At 36.0% G+C, this 23214-nt stretch overlaps 1 protein-coding gene across 8 annotated transcripts; it reads right to left on the minus strand.

Annotated features, from left to right (window-relative positions):
* Nucleotides 1-542: 542 nt before the first annotated feature.
* On the minus strand, nt 543-5224 carry LOC117690473 (uncharacterized). Of its 8 annotated transcripts, XR_010713952.1 has the most exons (4): nt 4946-5224; nt 1255-4464; nt 958-1067; nt 743-881 (listed from the first exon to the last, which is right to left on the minus strand). XR_010713952.1 is itself a non-coding variant. In XM_066084460.1 (3 exons), exon 3 carries the CDS (start codon nt 3877-3879, stop codon nt 640-642), a length of 3240 nt encoding a protein of 1079 aa, XP_065940532.1. In that variant the 5' UTR covers nt 3880-3903; nt 4013-4464; nt 4946-5224; the 3' UTR covers nt 543-639. The 8 variants fall into 8 exon arrangements, 7 of the variants coding, with proteins under 7 accessions (XP_065940532.1, XP_065940533.1, XP_065940534.1 ...); XM_066084460.1 differs by having other exon boundaries at nt 543-3903; nt 4013-4464; XM_066084461.1 differs by having other exon boundaries at nt 543-3536; nt 3699-4464.
* Between the last annotated feature and the right edge of the window lie 17990 nt (nt 5225-23214).

Genomic DNA, 23214 nt, shown 5'->3' on the forward strand with positions numbered 1-23214 from the left:
AAAGGCGTTCTCCTGTGCTTCACCCCACACCACCTTGTTTGATAGGCCCTTCTTGGTAAGATCTGTCAGTGGTGCTGCCACAGCAGAAAAGTTTGGTATGAACTTGCGATAGAATCCTACCAGACCGAGAAAGGAACGTACTTGCTTCTTTGTAGAAGGTCTTGCGAAATTCGAAATCGCTGACACTTTGTCCGGAAGTGGTCGAAGTTCCTCGTTTCCTGCAATATGCCCAAGACACTCAAGACTTTTATATCCTATGAAACATTTGCTAGGTTTAACAGTAAGGTTCGCAGCACGAAGTCTCTGTAAAAAGTCTTTAATAACACAAACATGCTCTCGAAACGTACGAGTAAAAACAATGACATCGTCAATAAAGTTATCAACACATTGCATCCCTTCAAGAAGTTTTCTCATAAGGCGACTAAAACTAGCAGACGCATTGACTAACCCGAACGGCATCACTGAAAATTGGTACAAACCCATCGGAGTCTGGAACGCTGTGATCTCCTTCGAAGATTGCCCCAATGGTAACTGCCAGTAGCCCTTAGAAAGATCGAATTTAGATACATATCTACAACCTGACAATTGAACAAAAATGTCATCAGCGTTAGGGATTGTTTCAGCATCAAAAACAGTGATTTAATTGATTGCACGAAAGTCAATACAGAATCTATTAGTCCCGTCCTTCTTCTTCACAATAACTATGGGTGAACAATATGGACTTGACGACGGTTCAATTACGCCTGCTTCTATCATCTTCCGCACTTCTTCACACACGGTATCCCGGGAAACGAAAGGAAGAGGATATGGCTTCGTACGAACTGGTTCATTTGTCGTCAACTTGATGTCGTGGACTCCCAAAGTCGTCACACCAGGAACATCTGATAAAACATCTTCAAAATCGTCAAGTAATGTTCGTATTTCAGTCTTTTCTTCTTCAGAGAGTTCATCACTTACTGTAACTTCCCTAGCACCTTCTGTTCTTTCCTGTCCCGGAGAATCACACAGCTCATCTTCACCATCGTCTTCGTCGTCAGCAAGATCTACGACCGCAACTCCTGCAATTCCTAAAACACCTGCATCATTCTCATTGTCTCTGTCAATGTATAATTTCAACATGTTTGCATGAAATGTTTTAGTTTTACCGTCCATGTTAATTCTGTAATCTACATTACCAACTTTTTCAAGTATTTCATACGGACCTCTCCATTGCAATAAAAGTTTATTGTTTGATGTCGGCAACAAGACTAGTACCTTTTCACCCACTTTCATATCTCTCTTCTTCGCACGTTTGTTGTAGTTGACGCGGTACCGTTGTGTTGCCTTTTCCAGGTTCTCCTTGGCCATCGTGCATGTTGACTCGAGCCGCTCTTTGAGATCTACAATGTATTGATAAGTAGTACGAACTTCAGGATCATTTACCTCTTTAGTCCAGATTTCACGCAAAATTCTCATCGGTCCATTCACTGTTCGTCCATACACCAGTTCAAAAGGCGGGAAACCTAAACTTTCTTGAGTAGCGTCACGGTATGCAAATAAAGCTGCTGATAGATACTTGTCCCAATCCTTCGGTCGCTCTGCACATAAACGCCGTAGAATTTGTTTCAGCGTCCCATTGAAGCGTTCAACAAGACCATTGCACATCGGGTGGTAAGGTGTAGTCGTAAGCTGCCTAAAAGAAAGAAGGCGACTCGTCTCTGCCATCAGCTCTGACGTAAATTGCGTACCCTGGTCCGTAAGCATTTCTTTCGGAACTCCAATTCTACAAAATATATCAATCAAAGCTTCAGCAACTTTCTCTGTCTCTATACCTTTAAGTGCTACAGCTTCCGGATAACGAGTAGCAAAGTCCACCAGCGTCAAAATGTAGCGATTGCCCCGGTCCGTAGCTGGTTGTATCGGTCCTATCAAGTCCACTGCTACACGTTGAAAAGGGACGTCGATAATCGGCATTTCACCTAGAGGAACCTTTGTTGTCCTTCCTTTGGGAGTCGTTCTCTGACAAATGTCACACGATCTGCAATAACGACGCACATCTGCCTGCACCCCAGGCCAATAGAATTCAGACATAACTTTATAAGCTGTCCTACTTGAACCTAAATGTCCAGTCATTAATGAATCGTGTGCAAGAAACATTACTTTGTTTCTCAAAGGTTTTGGCACAATATGTTGAGATATTTTCTTATTATTTTCAACTGTAGGTGATTGAAAAGATCGATAAAGAATACCGTTTTTCCGGAAGAATCGGACTTTGCTGCTTTCGTCTGCAGGTTGTTCAGCTAGCTGCCTTATCTTGTGCAACGATTCATCTTCACCTTGAGCTCTGATGACGTCATCTGGACTAAACGCAAGTTCTGGACCAATTATGTCAGGTACATGAAGAGGTTTGTCCTTCTTACCTTCCCGCTTCGCCTGCTGACGCGTCATCACCGCATTCACCTGAATCGGCTTCCAGTTTCGATCTGGATCAGATGGGTCTCTGGCTTTTGGGATGTTTCCTATTATAAGCTCAAATAGAGGATTTTTCAAACACCAAGCATCAACTTCACCCACAAAATATGGCGTATCAATACTCACACGAGCTATAGGTGCCTCAATCTGCGATCCATCTGCAAGGATACAAAGCCGCTTGTTCCCTGTCAGTTGCTCCTCTGGAACTAACGCTTGACGAACAACAACCCCATTACACCCCGTGTCTCTCAACACTTTCACAAAATGTTCATTAAGTATACCATCACTTGTAGGCAAGCTACCTACTGATGCACTAGCGTTACAAGAAGTGTTCAGTATACTAAAATTGTTTGCTGCGGATACGGATGAGGTAGTAGTTACTGTAGTAAATGCAGCGCACTTGCCTGGATTACTGTAATCCGAAGATCCTTTCCCGTCGACTGCCATCCCAACAGAATTCCGCCCCTTTGAACACTGATATGAGAAGTGGCCTGGTTTTTTACACTTGTAGCACGTAATATCCATCCTTGCTTTGGGTGGTTGATCTTTGGGGTTCCCTGCAGTTTCCTTCTGATCCCGCTGAAGCTGAGGTCTGGATTGGCTAGAATTCTGAGAATCAACTGATGTGTCCTTTCTGCTAGAATTGACTAATGTTTGAATGTTAGCACATCTTGCCTCCTTATATTGATCAGCCAAAGCACACATATCTTGAATATTATTGGGAATGCGTTCTTTAAGAAACAAAATCAAGTCTTTGTTGCATACTGATAGAAATTGATCACGAAGTACTAAGTCATATAGTCCTTGAAAAGTCTTGTTCACTTTCCCAATTTCTATCCATCTGTCGAGATAGCTCGCTAATCTAACAGAAAACTGGGTAAACGTCTCACCTCTCTCTGGGCGACATCTGCGAAAATGCTGTCTAAACCCATCCTCAGTTTTCTCGAAACGTTTCAACAGAGCTGCCTTCAGGGTTGCATAGTCTAGGGCCCTCTCTTGTGGCAGAAGAGAGTATACGTCCAACGCTCTTCCCCGTAGCAACGCACTAAGGTTTACCGCCCACGTTTCGCCGCTCCACTTCTGTGCTGTAGCATAACGCTCAAAACGACGTAAATATGAATCAATATCATCTTTTGTTTCTTCAAAGAAAGGCATTTTAGGCACTTTAGCAGAAGCATTACTAGAAATATCAGCTTTAGTTTCTTGTAACTGTTGTTCAAGCTTAAGTAACGTCTCTTTGTACTTACTTTCAGCTTCAGCAATACCTTTAGCTTCCGCTAACTTCATCCTCTCCAAATCCAGTTCTTCTCTCTTCAGCTGATACTCTCTCTCCTCTTTCTCCTTAGATCTCTCTGCTGCTCTCAACTCCCGATAATGAGTCTGCTGATCTATGATGAATTTCTGAAGGTCTGTCCCCTTCAACTCCATCTTTCTCCCGTGTTCTGTTAGCTCCTGTAGTGTTGGCGACTCCATCTTAACTACGCTAACTAACAACGATCAACAAAATAATCTTACAAAAGAAAAAGCGTAAATAAAAACAATGCTTCTAGTATCAATATACCTGACCTCTCAACACTCGAGAGTTATTTCATATACACAACCTGAGCAACCTTTCTCCGTTCGGGGCCCTTCCATATATCAACGCCACAAAAAAATTCTGCCATTCCACTGAAAAATATAACAGAAGTATAAGTTCTTAAGAACAATATTCAGAATAAACTACAAATAAAAATGTGTTGACTGAACAGCTATCCCACTTCTGACACCATTTGTCACGACAGCCGTCGTGACTGTTCAGTCAAACACAACAGAATTCGTTTTATATTTACAATTTTTATATAAAATAAAACCAAACAAATATACATATTATAAACAATAAGATATTTAAGTTTTCTGATGTCCATAGTCTTCGTCACAGGCATGTAGAAGAGTAGTGGGTAGATATGGCATGGCGTGAGACAGTGGCGGACAGGTATTACCACGGCGATGGACTGCCAGAAACTGGATAGGGACCTTATTAAATTAAACAAATAAACATATTTTGAGTTACATGATTAATATACCTTACATAAACATAGGCTAAGTCGCACGGACTTAAAATATAACATTATGGCAACAACAGCACGCCATACAATAGCACGAAACCACAGCGAATACGATCACTGCATAACGTTAAGAGTATCACACTACTTAACACAGAAAAACCACGTCAAAACGATATACAAATACTCCGTACTACACGGACAATTTACAAGTACACCGAACTACACGGCAAAAATACAAGTATATCATGCATTTATATCGCAATATAAAGCACACACACTCGACACGTGACCACACAGGAACACGCGCGAGCAAGCACATATGTTTAACAGTTCTACCTCGTAAAACCAGTATATCAAAAGTAACAAAAAATACTTAATATAAACTCCACAGTAATATAAAAAGACTGAGCCGTAGTTAAATTACAAAAGTATAAAATAGTTTAACTTACCCCTAATAGGAGAAAGGGTTACTCAAAACCTTAGCTGCTCATACCTGTCATGGGGAAAACGTGGCCACTGTCTGCCAGGTCTGCAATGCGGCAGTTTAAATAAAGTAATCGAACAATAGAAAAGAACTGACCAATACGTACTATAGCTGACACCGTGTCCAGAGAGGTACACTACGGGTAAAAAAAACTAGTTACACAGGAACGTTAAAGAGGGTCCCTACAGGATACTAATATGTAAAGAAAACAAATACAATACCAGTAGATACTGATTTGTGACATTATTAGGGTCTTCCGTTTCCAACGGAAGACCCTCTTGTTATTCTACGGTTTCTTTTTCTTTATTAGGGTCTTCCGTTTCCAACGGAAGACCCTCTTGTTATTCTACGGTTTCTTTTTCTTTATTCTTATTATTCTTTTTTTTCTTTTTCTGACTTTTTTGGAGCGTTATTTCTCAAAAACTACCCAACCGATTTGTACGAAAGTTTTAGGAGTGATAGAACGTCATCGTCGCTACATATAATTAAATTTTTGCATGATGACGTCACTTCCGGTTTCAGATATAGACGATTTTGTAAATTTTTAAGGGTCATTTTGTCCACGCATCTCCTCCGAAACTAATCAAGATAGAAGCTTAAAATTTTCAGGGGTTGTAAATGAATGTCTGTAGATGTACCCCCATGCTTCCAATTAGGAAAATTGTTCAAGGCCTCGAAGCTCGCCTGAACCTGAAAAAAGCACCAAATTTTTCTACGAAATTTTTGCACATTTTCTGTAATACCTTTCGATGTGCATAATTTGTTAAAACATGTAATGCAAAAGTTGTTCAATTTTCACGAGCTTTCCTTCGATATCAAGAAAAAGGGGCTGACCCCTCAAATTAGGGGCGAAGGGGGCTCTAAAGTCTTCTTACAATAACTCTTTACTGAACAATAATTTGTTATTAATTATATAAACAAAAATGTTCATTGTACAGCTGTTTATCTATACAGTATCATACTTAAGTCATATGTTACGTAATAAGGGGTTTCAAGGGGCCAGAAATTCCAAACTTTGATCATTAATATCTGAAAAAGGAGAAATATTTTTAAAAGCAATGTAGAACAAAAGTTGCTTAAAATGGTGTTTTTGTCAATATGCTACCTTAAATGTTTTTATTTATGACCCCATTTAGGAGTTAAAGGGTCGGCCCCTAAAACACATTCGTACAGATATCTCAAGAACAGTTAACATTTCGTGTACACTTGTTGAACAAAATATGTTTATATTTGCAAGACCTTAAATTTGAGATCAAGAAAAAGGGGCTGGCCTCTCAAATTAGGGGCCAAAAGGGCTCTAATGTCTTTTTACAATAACTCTTTACTAAACAATATTTTGTTATTAATTTTAGAAGCAAAAATGTTTATTGTACAGTTGTTCAACTATACAGTACCATACCTTAGTCATATATTACGTAATTAGGGGTTTCAAGGGGCCAGAACTCAAAATTATGATCATTAATATCTGAAAAAGGAGAAATATTTTAAAAGGCAATGTAGAACAAAAGTTGCTCAAAATAATGTTTTGAACAATATTAAACCAAAAATGTTGTTGTTAGTGGCCCCGGTAAGGGGTTAAAGGGTCGGCCCCTAAAACACATGTGTACATATTCCTCGAGAACGGTTTACAATTCATGAACACTTGTAGAACAAAATATGTTTATATTAGCGAGACCTTTTATTTGATATCAAGAAAAAGGGGCTGGCCCCCCAAATTAGGGGGTACAAGGGCTACTTTTTATGATAACTCTTTTCTGACCAATAATTTAAAATTTATTATAAAGGAACAAAGCAGCTTTTATTAAGCTTAATTTAAAACTGAAATCCGTTTTAAAATCAGACGATGCATTAGAGAGATATCGAGGTTTAAAAATTGATTTTTCCGGAAATTTTGTTTCCGCGTCCTTGGTTTAAAAAATAGCGTAATGTTTATAGTAAAATTAACTCGTACCAAAAATAAGTGTTAAGTCGTACTTAAAAACATTTGGATTTTTTTGTTAAGTCGTTCATGAAATCAAAATGGTTTTTGTTAAATCGTACTTAAAATCATTCGGGTTTGTTAAGTCGTACCAGGAAAAATTCGATTTTTTTCATCTTTTTATTTTAGTTACTCTTGTTATTGGTTTAAGAGCTCTGCTTCTTACAGGAACTTCCAGCTTTACTTCCAACATTAACGGAAGACCCACTCGTTGCTTTGCAACGAGCTTTGCTCTAGTTCTTATTATTCTTTTTTTTCTTTTTCTGACTTTTTTGGAGCGTTATTTCTCAAAAACTACCCAACCGATTTGCACGAAATTTGTAGGAGTGATAGAACATCATCGTACCTACATATTATTAAATTTTAACACGATGACGTCACTTCCGGTTTCAGATATAGACGATTTTGAAAATTTTTAAGGGTCATTTTGTCCACGCATCTCCTCCGAAACTAATCAAGATAGAAGCTTGAAATGTTCAGGGGTTGTAGATGAATGTCTGTAGATGTACCCCCATGCTTCCAATTATGAAAATTGCTCAAGGCCTCGAAGCTCGCTTGAACCTGAAAATTGGCACCAAATTTTTCCACGAAATTTTTGCACATTTTCTGTAATACCTTTCGATGTGCACATAATTTGTTAAAACATGTAATGCAAAAGTTGTTTCAATTTTCACGAGCTTTCCTTTGATATCAAGAAAAAGGGGCTGACTCCTCAAATTAGGGGCCAAGGGGGCTCTAAAGTCTTCTTACAATAACTCTTTACTGAACAATAATTTGTTATTGATTATATAAGCAAAAATGTTCATTGTACAGCTGTTTATCTATACAGTATCATACTTTAGTCATATGTTACGTAATTAGGGGTTTCAAGGGCCAGAATTTCAAAACTTTGATCATTAATATCTGAAAAAGGAGAAATATTTTGAAAAGCAATGTAGAACAAAAGTTGCTTAAAATGGTGTTCTTGTCAATATGCTACCTTAAATGTTGTTGTTTATGACCCCATTTAGGAGTTAAAGGGTCGGCCCCTAAAAAACATTCGTACAGATATCTCAAGAACAGTTAATAATTCTTGAACACTTGTTGAACAAAATATGTTTATATTAGCGAGACCTTTTATTTGATATCAAGAAAAAGGGGCTGGCCCCTCAAATTAGGGGCCAAAAGGGCTCTAATGTCTTTTTACAATAACTCTTTACTGAACAATATTTTGTTATTAATTATAGAAGCTAAAATGTTCATTGTACAGCTGTTCATCTATACAGTACCATACCTAAGTTATATATTACGTAATTAGGGGTTTCAAGGGGCCAGAACTCAAAACTATGATCATTTATATTTGAAAAAGGAGAAATATTTTGAAAAGCAATGTAGAACAAAAGTTGTTCAAAATAATGTTCTAAACAATATTAAACCAAAATTTTTGCTGTTAGTGGCCCCGGTAAGGGGTTAAAGGGTCGGCCCCTAAAACACATTTGTACAGATATCTCGAGAACGGTTTACAATTTATGAACACTTGTAGAACAAAATATGTTTATATTAGCGAGACCTTTTATTTGATATCAAGAAAAAGGGGCTGGCCCCACAAACGAAGGGGTACAAGGGCTATTAAGTCTTTTTATGATAACTCTTTTCTGACCAATAATTTGATACTTATTATAAAGCAACAAAGCAGCTTTTATTAAACTTAATTAAAAACTGAAATCCGTTTTAAAATCAGACGATGCATTACAGAGATATCGAGGTTTAAAAATTGATTTTTCCGGAAATTTAGTTTCCGCGTCTTTGGTTTAAAAAATAGCGTAATGTTTATAGTAAAATTAACTCGTACCAAAAATTAAGTTGTTAAGTCGTACTTAAACACATTCGGATTTTTTTGTTAAGTCGTTCTTGAAATCAAAAAGGTTTCTGTTAAATCGTCCTTAAAATCATTCGGGTTTTGTTAAGTTGTATCAGGAATAATTCGATTTTTTTCATCTTTTTATTTTAGTTACTCTTGTTATTGGTTTTAAGTAGTCCGAGTATCGCACTACGTCATAATACGGATTTTACAATATTGGTTAGACTTTTACAAAGCGTTTTTGATACCCGGTATTGATTTTGCTCTACATCGCTGCTGTAAACAATGGCAATAATAAGCAATTTGAACGGTAATATATGTATTCTATGAGAGATAGAAATGAAATAATGTTGAGAAACTCGATTCTGTTAAAGTAAAATGAAAAACGAAGCTTCTGATTAACCAGGATCTCAGGTATGCTTATATCTTCTTTGTTTTGACCCCTCCCCCCAATTTTCCTTTTTCTTTTACTAAAATCGGTTTAAATTTAGAGACAGAAGCTATTTCGAATTTAATCAATCGTCAATTAATTAATGTTTAAATGATATCTAACATTGTTGACAGATCTAGGCAGAAAACTGTAGCAAAATGTGATTTTTACGGATTTTTTCGTCAGGCTCTACTTCGATTAGAGCTTATAGCGTGAAAAGTAATCCGTCAACATATATTTTATTTTATTAAATCTTTTTTCTAAGATGTCAATCTATATAATAAACTCCATGAATTTAAGTTTGAGTCCATAAAATAGTTACAAAATTACCAAACGCGATACTAGCATTGCATTTTTTGTATTCTATTTTGATACATCAGGTCCATAAAGCGTACTTACTTAAAAAAATTTGCGCAAAATTATTGATGAGATATGGCTTAAATAAATATTTATACTCTATTTTGTATGTTCAGTTTTAATTTTCCCAAAATTGGTAATTTTTTTTAGGAAAAACGGACATCTGGCAAATTTCATAATTGTCAATAATTTTCGCAAGGGGGTACACCCGTCTGAGAGGTGATAACAGACAAACAAGCATGTAAACATACATATTTTCTTTTGTATATGTATTGCTAGAATGTATAATTATCATTTAAAACTAAGCTTTTAATGATTGAGCCCATTTAGTGCCGAGTATAGGACTACCTTAAGAGCTCTGCTTCATACAGGAACTTCCAGCTTTGCTTCTGACATTATCGGAAGACCCACTCGTTGCTTTGCAACGAGCTTTGCTCTAGTTCTTTTTTTTCTTTTTCTGACTTTTTTGGAGCGTTATTTCTCAAAAACTACCCAACCGATTTGCACGAAATTTTTAGGAGTGATAGAACATCATCGTCGCTACATATTATTAAATTTTTGCAGGATGACGTCACTTCCGGTTTCGGATATAGACGATTTTGTAAATTTTTAAAGGTCATTTTGTCCACGCATCTCCTCCGAAAATAATCAAGATAGAAGCTTTAAATTTTCAGGGGTTGTAGATGAATGTCTGTAGATGTACCCCCATGCTTCCAATTATGAAAATTGCTCAAGGCCTCGAAGCTCGCCTGAACCTGAAAATTAGCACCAAATTTTTCCACGAAATTTTTGCACATTTTCTGTAATACCTTTCGATGTGCACATAATTTGTTAAAACATGTAATGCAAAAGTTGTTTCAATTTTCAAGAGCTTTCCTTTGATATCAAGAAAAAGGGGCTGGCTGCTCAAATTAGGGGCCAAGGGGGCTCTAAAGTCTTCTTACAATAACTCTTTACTGAACAATAATTTGTTAATAATTATAGAAGCAAAAATGTTCATTGTACAGTTGTTCAACTATACAGTACCATACCTAAGTCACATATTACGTAATTAGGGGGTTCAAGGGGCCAGAACTCAAAACTATGATCATTAATATCTGAAAAAGGAGAAATATTTTAAAAAGCAATGTAAAACAAAAGTTGTTCAAAATAATGTTCTGAACAATATTAAACCAAAAGTTTTGTTGTTAGTGGCCCCAGTAAGGGGTTAAAGGGTTGGCCCCTAAAACACATTTGTACAGATATCTCGAGAACGATTTACAATTCATGAACACTTGTAGAACAAAATATGTTTATATTAGCGAGTCCTTTTATTTGATATCAAGAAAAAGGGGCTGGCCCCACAAATTAGGGTGTACAAGGGCTACTAAGTCTTTTTATGATAACTCTTTTCTGACCAATAATTTGATATTTATTATTATGCAACAAAGCAGCTTTTATTTAGCTTAATTAAAAACTGAAATCCGTTTTAAAATCAGACGATGCATTACAGAGATATCGGAGTTTAAAAGTTGATTTTTCCGGAAATTTTGTTTCCGCGTCCTTGGTTTAAAAAAATAGCGTAATGTTTATAGTAAAATTAACTCGTACCAAAAATAATTGTTAAGTCGTACTAAAACACATTCGGATTTTTTTGTTAAGTCGTTCTTGAAATCAATAAGGTTTTTGTTAAATCGTACTTAAAATCATTCGGGTTTTGTTAGGTCGTACCAGGAATAATTCGATTTTTTCATCTTTTTATTGAGTTACTCTTGTTATTGGTTTAAGAGCTCTGCTTCTGACAGGAACTTCCAGCTTTACTTCCGACATTAACGGAAGACCCACTCGTTGCTTTGCAACGAGCTTTGCTCTAGTTATTATTATTATTTTTTTCCCAGTTTTTGTCCACAAGATATCTCAGAGATGGCTGGATAGATTTACTTGAAATTTCAGGATTGATAGAAAATGATCATATCTCTAGGCGATTTTTTCATTTTTTGAAAATTTATTTCCTGTCGTCCGTTTCCTGTCCCGCGACAAAAAGCTTGTCACATCGAGATCTCAGAAACGATAAAGATTTGAACACCCAAACTTTGAGGGATGATAGACCTATAGTTGTAGATGTGTTTAAACATTTTTGTTTTGTTCGGCGTAACTTCCGGTCGTCACCGGAAGCTCTTCAATTTTTTTTGTTTTTACGTATTTAATTTATTTTCCATAGAATAAAGATATTAGTATAGATCCTTACATATGCCATCTATACAATGTTGAATTAACAAAAAAATTCTACTTCCGGTGAGATATCTCGATTATCTCAGGAAGCTTTTTTAAAACATATTTTGTACCCGCAAGTTCTCAGGTACTGTACGTGATCAAGACACGAAGCTTTTACTAAACATAGACATTAGATTGAAGATGTGTTTAAACAGTTTCATTTTGTCTTCCGTCAATTCCGGTCCACACCGGAAGAGTTCAAACAAATCAAACTGTTTATCCGTTAAACTGTTTTAATTTGATAGTTTTAGCTACTTCGATGAATAATAATGTAAAATAGGAAAGTAACAAGATATAAAAAATTTAAATTTCATTCAGCACTTCCGTTTGTCCGTTTCCTGTACCGAGACAAAAAACCTTATATCGACGAGATCTCAAAAACGGTAACGACTTCAACAACCAAACTTTGTAGGATTATAGACCTATGTATGGACACGTGTTAACACTATTTTATTTCATCCGGCGTGACTTCAGGTCTTCACAGGAAGTACACCCAATTTTGATATTTTAAAAAATATTTTGGTTATTTAGCATGGAAGTAACAATTTAGTTATAAAAAATACAAGAGGTCATCCACACATGGTAAAAAAAAACCCAAAAAGATCTACTTCCGGTGAGACATCTTAAATATCTCAGGTAGCCTTCTTTTTAAAAAAAAAAAAAAAAAACTACACCCAAGATCTCAGAAACTGTGAGAGATCAATACACAAAACTTGAATGGATAATGGACATTTGAATGAACATGTGTTAAACGGGTTCCATTTGGTCGTACGTCACTTCCGGTTTTCACTCGAAGTGTTTAAGCAATAAAAGTTGTTTTTTTTTAACATTAGAATTTTTTTAACATTTTACTCAATGTGATGAATAAAAACATATCATAGGTAAATGTACTAAAATACGTATTTACAATTTCTTAATCACTTCTGTTCGTTCGTTTCCGGGCCCGAGATAAAAACCTTTTCTCAACGAGATATTATAACTAACAAAAACTTGAACATCCAAACTTTGAGGAAAGACAAGGCAATGTATGAAGATATGTTTACTATGTTTTGTATGATCCGGCGTAACTTCCGGTCGTCACAGAAAGTACTAAAAAAATGAGATTTTGTCTTTTTGTTTTGTTTATTTCTTGGGAATTCCTTAACGGTATAAATTATATCCATTTTCTGTTTACAAGAGAAATGGATCTTTTGTACAGATTTATACATGAGGAACGGAAGACCTTTTTGTTGCTATAGCAACAAGAGTCTAGTTATTATTATTTGTTTCCCCTTTTTGTCTTATGAATTTCTCAGAGATGTCTTGATGAATTCTTATAAAATTTTCAGGAATGACTGAAAATATAAACATCTAGAGGATTTTTGTAAAAGATTTTCTAAATTCACTTCCGTTCGTCTGTTTCCTGTCCCGCGAGAAAAAGCTTGTCACATCGAGATGTCAGAAACGATAAAGACTTGAACATCCAAACTTTGAGGGATGATAGACCTATAGTTGTAGATGTGTTTAAACATTTTTGTTTTGTTCGGCGTAACTTCCGGTCGTCACCGGAAGCACTTCAATTTTTTGTGTTTTTACGTATTTAATTTTTTTTCCGTAAAATAAAGATATTAGTATAGATCCTTACATATGTCATCTATGCGATGTTAAATCAACAAAAAAATTCTACTTCCGGTGAGATATCTCAATCATCTCAGGTAGCTTTATTAAAACATATTTTGTACCCGCGAGATCTCAGAAACTATAATTGATCAAGACACGAAACTTTCATGGATGATAGACATTTGATTGAAGATGTGTTTAACCGGTTTCATTTTGTCTTCCGTCACTTCCGGTCCACACCGGAAGAGTTCAAACAAATCGAGCTGTTAATCAGATTAACTGTTTTCCTTTGATATTTTTCGTTAGATAAAGGAAATCTAATGTACAAAAGGCAAGTATACAAGAAATATTTAATACATTTACATTGAACACTTCCGTTTTCCCGTTTCCTGTCCAGAGACCAAAAATCTCATTTCGACGAGATCTCAAAAACGGGAACGACTTGAACAACCAAACTTTGTGGGATGATAGACCTATGTATCTACATGTGTTAACACTATTTTGTTTTATCCGGCGTAACTTCCGGTCGTCACAGGAAGTACACCCAATTTTGATATTTTAAAAAATATTTTGGTTATTTAGCATTGAAATAACATTTTAGCTATAGAAATACAAAAAGTCATCTACCTATGGTAAAAAAAAAGTACAACTTCCGGTGAGACATCTCATACATCTTAGATAGCCTTCTTTTTTAAAAACAAAGTATAAATAAGATCTCAGAAACTGTGATAGATCAAGACACAAAACTTATATATATTATATCCATTTTCTGTTTACAAGACAACTGGATTCTTTGTGCAGATTAATACATGAGGAACGGAAGACCTTTTTGTTGCTAAAGCAACAAGAGTCTAGTTCTTTTTATTATTCTTATTTTTTTCCCCGATTTTCTCAGAGATGACTGGATATATTTCTTTGAAATTTTCAGGAATAATAGAAAATGATAAACGCTAGGGACTTTTTTTTCATTTTTTCAAAATTCATATCCAGTCGTCCGTTTCCTGTCCCGCAACAAAAAACCTTGTCACCTCGAGATCTCCGGTCGTCACCGGAAAGACCTCAAAAATAGTTTTTTCACGCAATAAATTCATTTTCCACAAATTAAAGATATAAGTATAAATCTACACATAAGTTATCAAGGCAATGTTAAATCAACAAAAAAATTCTACTTCCGGTGAGATATCTCAATTATCTCAGGTAGCTTTTTTAAAACACATTTTTTACCCACGAGATCTCAGAAACTATAAGCGATCAAGACACGAAACTTTAATGGATGATAGACATTTGATTGAAGATGTGTTTAACCGGTTTCATTTTGTCTTCCGTCACTTCCGGTCCATACCGGAAGAGTTAAAAAAATCGAGCTGTTTATCAGTTTAACTGTTTTCCTTTGATATATTTTAGTTAGATAAATGAAAAATAATGTACAAAAGGCAAGTATACAAGAAATATTGAATACAATTTACATTGAACACTTCCGTTTGCCCGTTTCCTGTCCAGAGACCAAAAACCTGATTTCGACGAGATCTCAAAAACAGTAACGACTTGAACAACCAAACTTTGTGGGATGATAGACCTATGTATGTACATCTGTTAACACTATTTTGTTTTATCCGGCGTAACTTCCGGTCGTCACTGGAAGTACACCCAATTTTGATTTTTTTAAAATATTTTGGTTATTTAGCATTGAAGTAACATTTTAGCTATAGAAATACAAAAAGTCATCTACACATTGTAAAATAAATCTACTTCCGGTGAGACATCTCAAATATCTCAGGTAGCCTTCTTTTTTAGAAACAAAGTACCCACACGATCTCAGAAACTGCGATAGATCAAGACTTATATAGATAATGGACATTGATTGAACATGTGTTTAACGGGTTTCATTGGGTCCTACGTCACTTCCGGTTAATCCTTTAAGCGTTCAAAAGCAATAGAACTTTTTAAAAAACTTTTAACTTTTAAAAAAACATTTTACTCAATACGATGAACAGTTACGTACGTAGGTAAATGAACTAACATATCTAATTTCCGTTTTTTAAATCACTTCCGTTTCTTCTTTTCCGGTCCCTAGATAAAAACCTTTTTTTTCAACGAGATATTATAACTAACGAAAACTTGAACATCCAAACTTTGAGGAAAGACAAAATGTATATGTATCCATTTTCTGTTTACAAGATAACTGGATTTTTTGTGCAGATTAATACATGAGGAACGGAAGACCTTTTTGTTGCTAAAGCAACAAGAGTCTAGTTTTTTTTTTACTATTTTATGGACTCAAACTTAAATTCATGGTGTTTATTCTATAGATTGAAATCTTAGAAAAAAGATTTGGTAAAATAAATTATATGTTGCTTTTACTTTTCACGCTATAAGCTCTAAACCAAGTAGGCCCTGACGAAAAAATCCGTAAAAATCACATTTTGCTACAGTTTTCTGCCTAGATCTGTCGACAATGTTAGATATCATTTAAATATTAATTAATTGATGATTGATTGAATTCGAAATAGCTTCTGTCTCTAAATTTAAACCGGTTTTAGTAAAAGAAAAAGAAAAATTCGGGGGGGGGGGGGGGGGGTTCAAAACAAAGAAGATATATTAAGCATACCTGAGATCCTGGTTAATCAGAAACTTCGTTTTTCATTTCACTTTAACAGAATCGAGTTTCTCAACATTAATCATTTCTATCTCTCATAGAATACATATATTACCGTTCTAATTGCTTATTATTGCCATTGTTTACAACAGCGATGTAGAGCAAAATCAATACCGGGTATCTAAAACGCGATGTAAAAGTCGAACCAATATTGTAAAATCCGTAATATGACGTAGTGCGATACTCGGACTACTTTAAGTGAACAAATTATTTTTGTTATGTAGGGATCCAAACAATGCGTCCTGCGCCCACACTAGGACTTGTGCTCATTAAGCGAGCCCAAGTTCCTTGGGGACCGGCTGTCTCCTTAAGGATTCCAGCACCAAATTGGCACTAGTGACACCGATTCCTAGCGCTAGTGCGCTGAGTAGACCTTAATTAAATGTGAACAATTGTTTCTGTTATCTTGGGATCTAAAAAAGGCGCCCTGTGCCTAAACTAGGACTTGTGCTCATTAAGTGAGCCCGAATTCCTTGGAAGACGGATGTTCCCTCAAGGATTCCGGCACCAAATCAGGCACTAGTAACACCGATTCTTGGCCCCCATGGTGCCGAATAGACCTTAAGTGATTAATTTATTTCTGTAATGTGGGGTTCTAAACAAGTCGCCCTGCACCTAAACTAGGACTTGAAATTTTAATCGACCCTTTGCATAACACGACCTTCAACAGGCCTAGCTAACCTTGTAGGAAATTTCGTACAATACAGTTAAAATGGAAAGATCTTTCAAAGGTCTGGCCAACACCCTGTATCCCATGTTTGGGGCTTTATATTCGATGAGGATGGAGCCCCGCAGAAGGTAATCGACTTTCATTAGGAGATGTGTTCATACGACCAGTAAAAAGGCAATAAATGTAGCAACTATTGGTGAGAATAAGAAATTTTGTATATAATATACAGTTGTGATCGGCATAGCTATTAGGAATGTTATCGAAGGGGCTGTCTTACGCCCTGTACTCCCTGTATCCCATATTCAGTGAGGATGGGGCCCCATGAAAGTCAAGTCGCGTCGACCTTTAAAAGAAATTAGGATAACGTGTCCAGTAACAGCTAGTGCCTGATGAGGTGCCGGAACCCTCGAGTGATCACCCTTCCCCCGTGTAATCCGGGCTGACCTAATGAGCATAGTCCTAGTTTGGGTGCAGAGCGCCAAGTTTAGATCCCTACAAAACAGAAATAATTTGTTCACTTTAGGACTACTCAGCGCACTGGGGCCAGAAATCAGTGTCACTAGTGCCTGATTTAGCACCGGAATCCTTGAGGAAAAACTCCTCTCCCGAGGAATCCGGGCTCACCTAATGAGCACAAGTCCTAGTCTGAGCGTTGGGCGCCTTGTTTATGCCCCAGCATATTAGAAATTATTTGTTTACTTAAGGTATACTCAGCGCATTGGCACCAGGAATCTGTGCCACAAGTGCCTGATTTGGCACCCGAATCCGTGAGAGAAAAACCTTCCTCCGAGGAATCCGGGCCCACTTAATGAGCACAAGTCTTAGTTTTGGCGGAGGGCGCCTTGTTTACATCCTTACCTAACAGAAAAAAAATTGTCCACTTAAGGTCTACTCAGCGCACTGGCACCAAGAATCGGTGTCATTAGTGCCTAATTTGGCGGGGGAATCCTTGAAATAACACCATCTCCACGAGGAATCCGGGCCCATCAAATGAGCACAAGTCGTAGTTAGGGCGGAGGGCGCCTTGTTTACATCCCTACAAAACAAAAATAATTTGTTCATTTAAAGTCTACTCAGCGCACTGGCACCAGGAATCTGTGTCACTAATGCCTGATTTGGCGCCGGAATCCTTCAGAGAAAACTCTTTCTCTTAGGAATCCGGGCCCACTTAATGAACACTAGTCTTAGTTTGGGCGGAGGGCGACTTGTTAACATCCCTACCTAACAGAAAAAATTGTCCACTGAAGGTCTACTCAGCGCACTGGCACCATGAATCGGTGTCACCAGTGCCTAACTTGGCGCAGGAATCCTTGAAAGAACACCATCTCCCCGAAGAATCCGGGCCCATCTAATGAGCACAAGTCGAAGTTAGGGCGGAGGGCGCCTTGTTTACATCCCTAAAAAACAGAAAAAAATTGTTCACTTAAGGTCTACTTAGCGCACTGGCGCTAGAAATCGGTGTCACTAGTGCCTGATTCGGCGCCGGAATCCTCGAGGGAACACCCCTCCTCTAAGAATTCTTGGCTCACTTAATGTGCACAAGTCTTAGTTTGAGCGCAAAGCGCCAAGTTTAGATCCCTACATAACAGAAATAATTTGTTCACTTAAGGACTTCTCAGCGCACTAACGCCAGGATTCAGTGTCACTAGTGCCCGATTTAGCGCCGGAATCCTTGAGGAAAAACCTCTTCCCCGAGAAATCTGGGCACACCTAATGAGAACAAGTCCTAGTTTGGGCGTTGGGCGCAATGTTTTGATCCAAACATATTAGAAACTAGACTCTTGTTGCAAAAGCAACAAAAAGGTCTTCCGTTTTGATATACATGTATCAATTTAACTGTAAGACATTGCTTCTCTCACATAGAAAAAAAAGTGGATATGATAATGATTGTGAATGATATATCAAGACGTACCTTACATGTAAAACAACGAGAATGAAAAAGAAATCAATTTTTGAAGTACTTTCTGTGACGACTGGAAGTAATGCTGAACTAAACAAAAATGTTAACCATTTGTACAATCATAAGTCAATCTTTCCTCAAAATTTGATTATTCACGTCTCTTCCAAATCTAAGATCTCTTTGAAACAATATTTTTTTGTCTCGGGACCGAAACGGACGAACGAAAGTGATTAATAAAAACAAAAGCTGGTATTTCTCGTACATTTGCTTAATGTACATCACTGTTTATCAGGCTTGAAGTGACAAAATTAAACCCGTTAAACACATCCCCTATCAAAATTCTAACAATCATGAAAGATTCGTGTCTCAATCACTTAAAATGACGAAAATCTCGCGGACATCAAATTTGTAAAAAGGAAAGCTACATAGAGATATTTGAGATATCTCACCGGAAGTAAAATTTATTTGCCAATTTAACATTATATAGATGACATATGTAAGATTGTATACTGATATTTTCATTTTATGTATAATGAATAAAACAAATTTTTGAAGTGCTTCCGGTGACGACCGGAAGTTACGCCGAACAAAACGAAATAGTGTATACACATGTAAATACATAGGTCTATCATCCCACAAAGTTTGATCGTTCAAGTCGTTACCGTTTTTGAGACCTCCAGGAATCAAGGTTTTTTGTCTCGGGACAGGAAACGGACAAACGGAAGTGCTCAATCTAAATTGTAATTAAAATTTTTTTTGTACTTGCCCTTTCTACTTAATTTTTCATCGACTTCACTACAAATATCAAAGGAAAACAGTTAAATTGATAAACAGTTCGATTTGTTTGAACTCTTCCTGTGTGGACCGGAAGTGACGGAAGACAAAACGAAACCGGTTAAACACATCTTCAATCAAATGTCTATCATCCATGAAAGTTTTGTGCTTTGATCACTTACAGTTTCTGAGATCTTGTTTGTACAAAATGTGTTTCAAAAAAGCTACCTGAGATATTTGAGATATCTCACCGGAAGTAGAATTTTTTTGTTGAGTTAACATCGCATAGAAAACTTATGCATACATTTATACTTATATATTTATTTTATGGAAAAGAAATTTTATGCGAAAAAATAGTTATTTTTGAAGTGCTTCCGGTGACGACCGGAAGTTACGACGAACAAAACAAAATAGTTTAAACACATCTACAGCTATAGGTCTATCATCCCACAAAGTTTTGATGTTCAAGTCTTTACCGTTTCTGAGATCTCGTTGATACAAGCTTTTTCAACGCGGGACAGGAAACGGACGACCGGAAATGATTTTTGACAAAATGAAAAAATCATCTCGAGATATTGTCATTCTCTTTTATTTTAGAAAATTTCAGATAAATCTATCCAGTCATCTCTGAGAAATCTTCTGGACAAAAACTGGGAAAAAAAAAATAATAATAACTAGACTCTTGTTGCAAAAGCAACAAAAAGGTCTTCCGTTCCTCATGTATTAATCTGCACAAAAAATCCAGTTATCTTGTAAACAGAAAATGGATATAATATATATAAGCTTTGTGTCTTGATCTATCACAGTTTCTGAGATCTTATTTATACTTTGTTTTTAAAAAAGAAGGCTATCTGAGATATATGAGATGTCTCACCGGAAGTAGAACTTTTTTTACCATGTGTAGATGACTTTTTGTATTTCTATAGCTAAAATGTTACTTCAATGCTAAATAACCAAAATAATTTAAAAAAATCTAAATTGGGTGTACTTCCTGTGATGACCGGAAGTTACGCCGGATGAAACAAAATAGTGTTAACACGTGTCCATACACAGGTCTATAATCCTACAAAGTTTGGTTGCTGAAGTCGTTACCGTTTTTGAGATCTCGTCGATATAAGGTTTTTTGTCTCGGGACAGGAAACGGACAAACGGAAGTGTTCAATGTAAATTGTATTAAATATTTCTTGTATCCTTGCCTTTTGTACATTATTTTTCTTTTATCTAACTAAAAATCTCAAAGGAAAACAGTTAAACTGATAAACAGCTTGATTTGTTTGAACTCTTCCAGTGTGGACCGGAAGTGACGGAAGACAAAATGAAACCGGTTAAACACATCTTCAATCAAATGTCTATCATCCATAAAAGTTTCGTGTCTTGATCACTTATAGGTTCTGAGATCTCGCGGGTACAAAATATGTTTTAAAAAAGCTACCTGAGATGATTGAGATGTCTCACCGGAAGTAGAATTTTTTTGTTGATTTAACATCGCATAGATGACATAAGTAAGGATCTATACTAATATCTTTATTTTACGGAAAATAAATTAAATACGTAAAAACAAAAAAATTGAGGTGCTTCCGGTGACGACCGGAAGTTACGCCGAACAAAACAAAAATGTTTAAACACATCTACAACTATAGGTCTATCATCCACCAAAGTTTGGATGTTCAAGTCTTTATCGTTTCTGACATCTCGATGTGACAAGCTTTTTCTCACGGGACAGGAAACGGACGAACGGAAGTGAATTTAGAAAATCTTTTACAAAAAACCTGTAGATGTTTATATTTTCAGTCATTCCTGAAAATTTTATAAGTATTCATCAAGACATCTCTGAGAAATTCATAAGACAAAAAGGGGAAAAAAATAATAATAATGATAACTAGACTCTTGTTGCTATAGCAACAAAAAGGTCTTCCGTTCCTCACATATAAATCTGCACAAAAGATCCGTTTATCTTGTAAACAGAAAGCGGATATAATTTATACTGTAAAGGAATTCCCAAGAAATAAACAAAACAAAAAGACAAAACGTCATTTTTTGAGTACTTTCTGTGACGACCGGAAGTTACGTCGGATCATACAAAACATAGTAAACATATCTTCATACATTGCCTTGTCTTTCCTCAAAGTTTGGATGTTCAAGTTTTTGTTAGTTATAATATCTCGTTGAGAAAAGGTTTTTGTCTCGGGACCGGAAACGAACGAACGGAAGTGATTAAGAAATTGAAAATACGTATTTTAGTACATTTACCTATGATACGTTATTGTTCATCACATTGAGTAAAATGTTTAAAAAATTCTAATGTTAAAACAAAACAAAAAATCTTTTATTGCTTGCACACTTCGAGTGAAAACCGGAAGTGACGTACGACCAAATGGAACCCGTTCAACACATGTTCATTCAAATGTCCATTATCCATACAAGTTTTGTGTCTTGATCTCTCACTGTTTGTGAGATCTTGGGGTAGTTTGTTTTTTTAAAAGAAGGCTACCTGAGATATTTGAGATGTCTCACCGGAAGTAGAACTTTTTTTGGTTTTTTTACCATGTGTGGATGACCTCCTGTATTTTTGTAACTAAAATGTTATTTCCATGCTAAATAACCAACATATTTTTTAAAAATCAGAATTTGGTGTACTTCCTGTGACGACCGGAAGTTACGCCGGTTAAAACAAAATAGTGTTAACACGTGTCCATACACAGGTCTATAATCCTACAAAGTTTGGTTGTTGAAGTCGTTACCGTTTTTGAGATCTCTTCGATATAAGGTTTTTTGTCTCGGGACAGGAAACGGACAAACGGAAGTGCTTAATGAAATTTAAATTTTTTATATCTTGTTTAATTTCCTATTTTTCATTATTATTCATCAAAGTAGCTAAAACTATCAAAATAAAAACAGTTTAACGGATAAACAGTTTGATTTGTTTGAAGTCTTCCGCTGTGGACCGGAAGTGACGGACGACAAAATAAAACTGTTTAAACACATCTTCAATCAAATGTCTATGATTAGTGAAAGTTTTGTGTCTTGATCACGTACAGTACCTGAGAACTTGCGGGTACAAAATATGTTTTAAAAAAGCTTCCTGAGATAATCGAGATATCTCACCGGAAGTAGTACTTTTTTGTTTATTAAACATTGCATAGATGACATATGTTAGGATCTATACTAATATTTTTATTCTATGGAAAATAAATTAAATACGTAAAAACAAAAAATTTTGAAGAGCTTCCGGTGACGACCGGAAGTTACGCCGAATAAAACAAAAGTGTTTAAACACATTTACAACTATAGGTCTATCATCCCTCAAAGTTTGGATGTTCAAATCTTTATCATTTCTGAGATCTCGATGTGACAAGCTTTTTGTCGCGGGACAGGAAACAGACGACAGGAAGTCGATTTTGAAAAAATGAAAAAAACGCCTCGAGATACGATCATATTCTATCACTCCTGAAAACCTGAAGTAAATCGAGCCAGCCATCTCTGAGATATCTCGTGGACAAAAAATGGGGAAAAAATAATAATAAACTAGATTCGATCTCGTTGCGAGCAACGAGTGGGTCTTCCGTTCAATATTTTATTTTCACATGATTTAAATTTTTAATAAAATTTTCAAAAAATTTAAAATTCATCCAATCAATTCGAGAAAGATGTCATTAGACGCAGAATTCAAAGCGCAACTTAGATAATAAGTTAAAAAATTAGTCTGATGTCATTTAAACACGATTTAATTTTTTTTTTAAAAAAAATTTAAATTCATCCAATCAATTCGAGAAAGTT

The sequence above is a fragment of the Magallana gigas genome, chromosome 5, assembly GCF_963853765.1.
Source record: "Magallana gigas chromosome 5, xbMagGiga1.1, whole genome shotgun sequence".
Lineage (NCBI taxonomy): Eukaryota > Metazoa > Mollusca > Bivalvia > Ostreida > Ostreidae > Magallana > Magallana gigas.

Coding starts and splice junctions, on each gene's coding strand:
- LOC117690473 (XM_066084459.1), bottom strand. CDS start 3,924: ATGGAGTCGCCAACACTACAGGAGCTAACAGAACACGGGAGAAAGATG.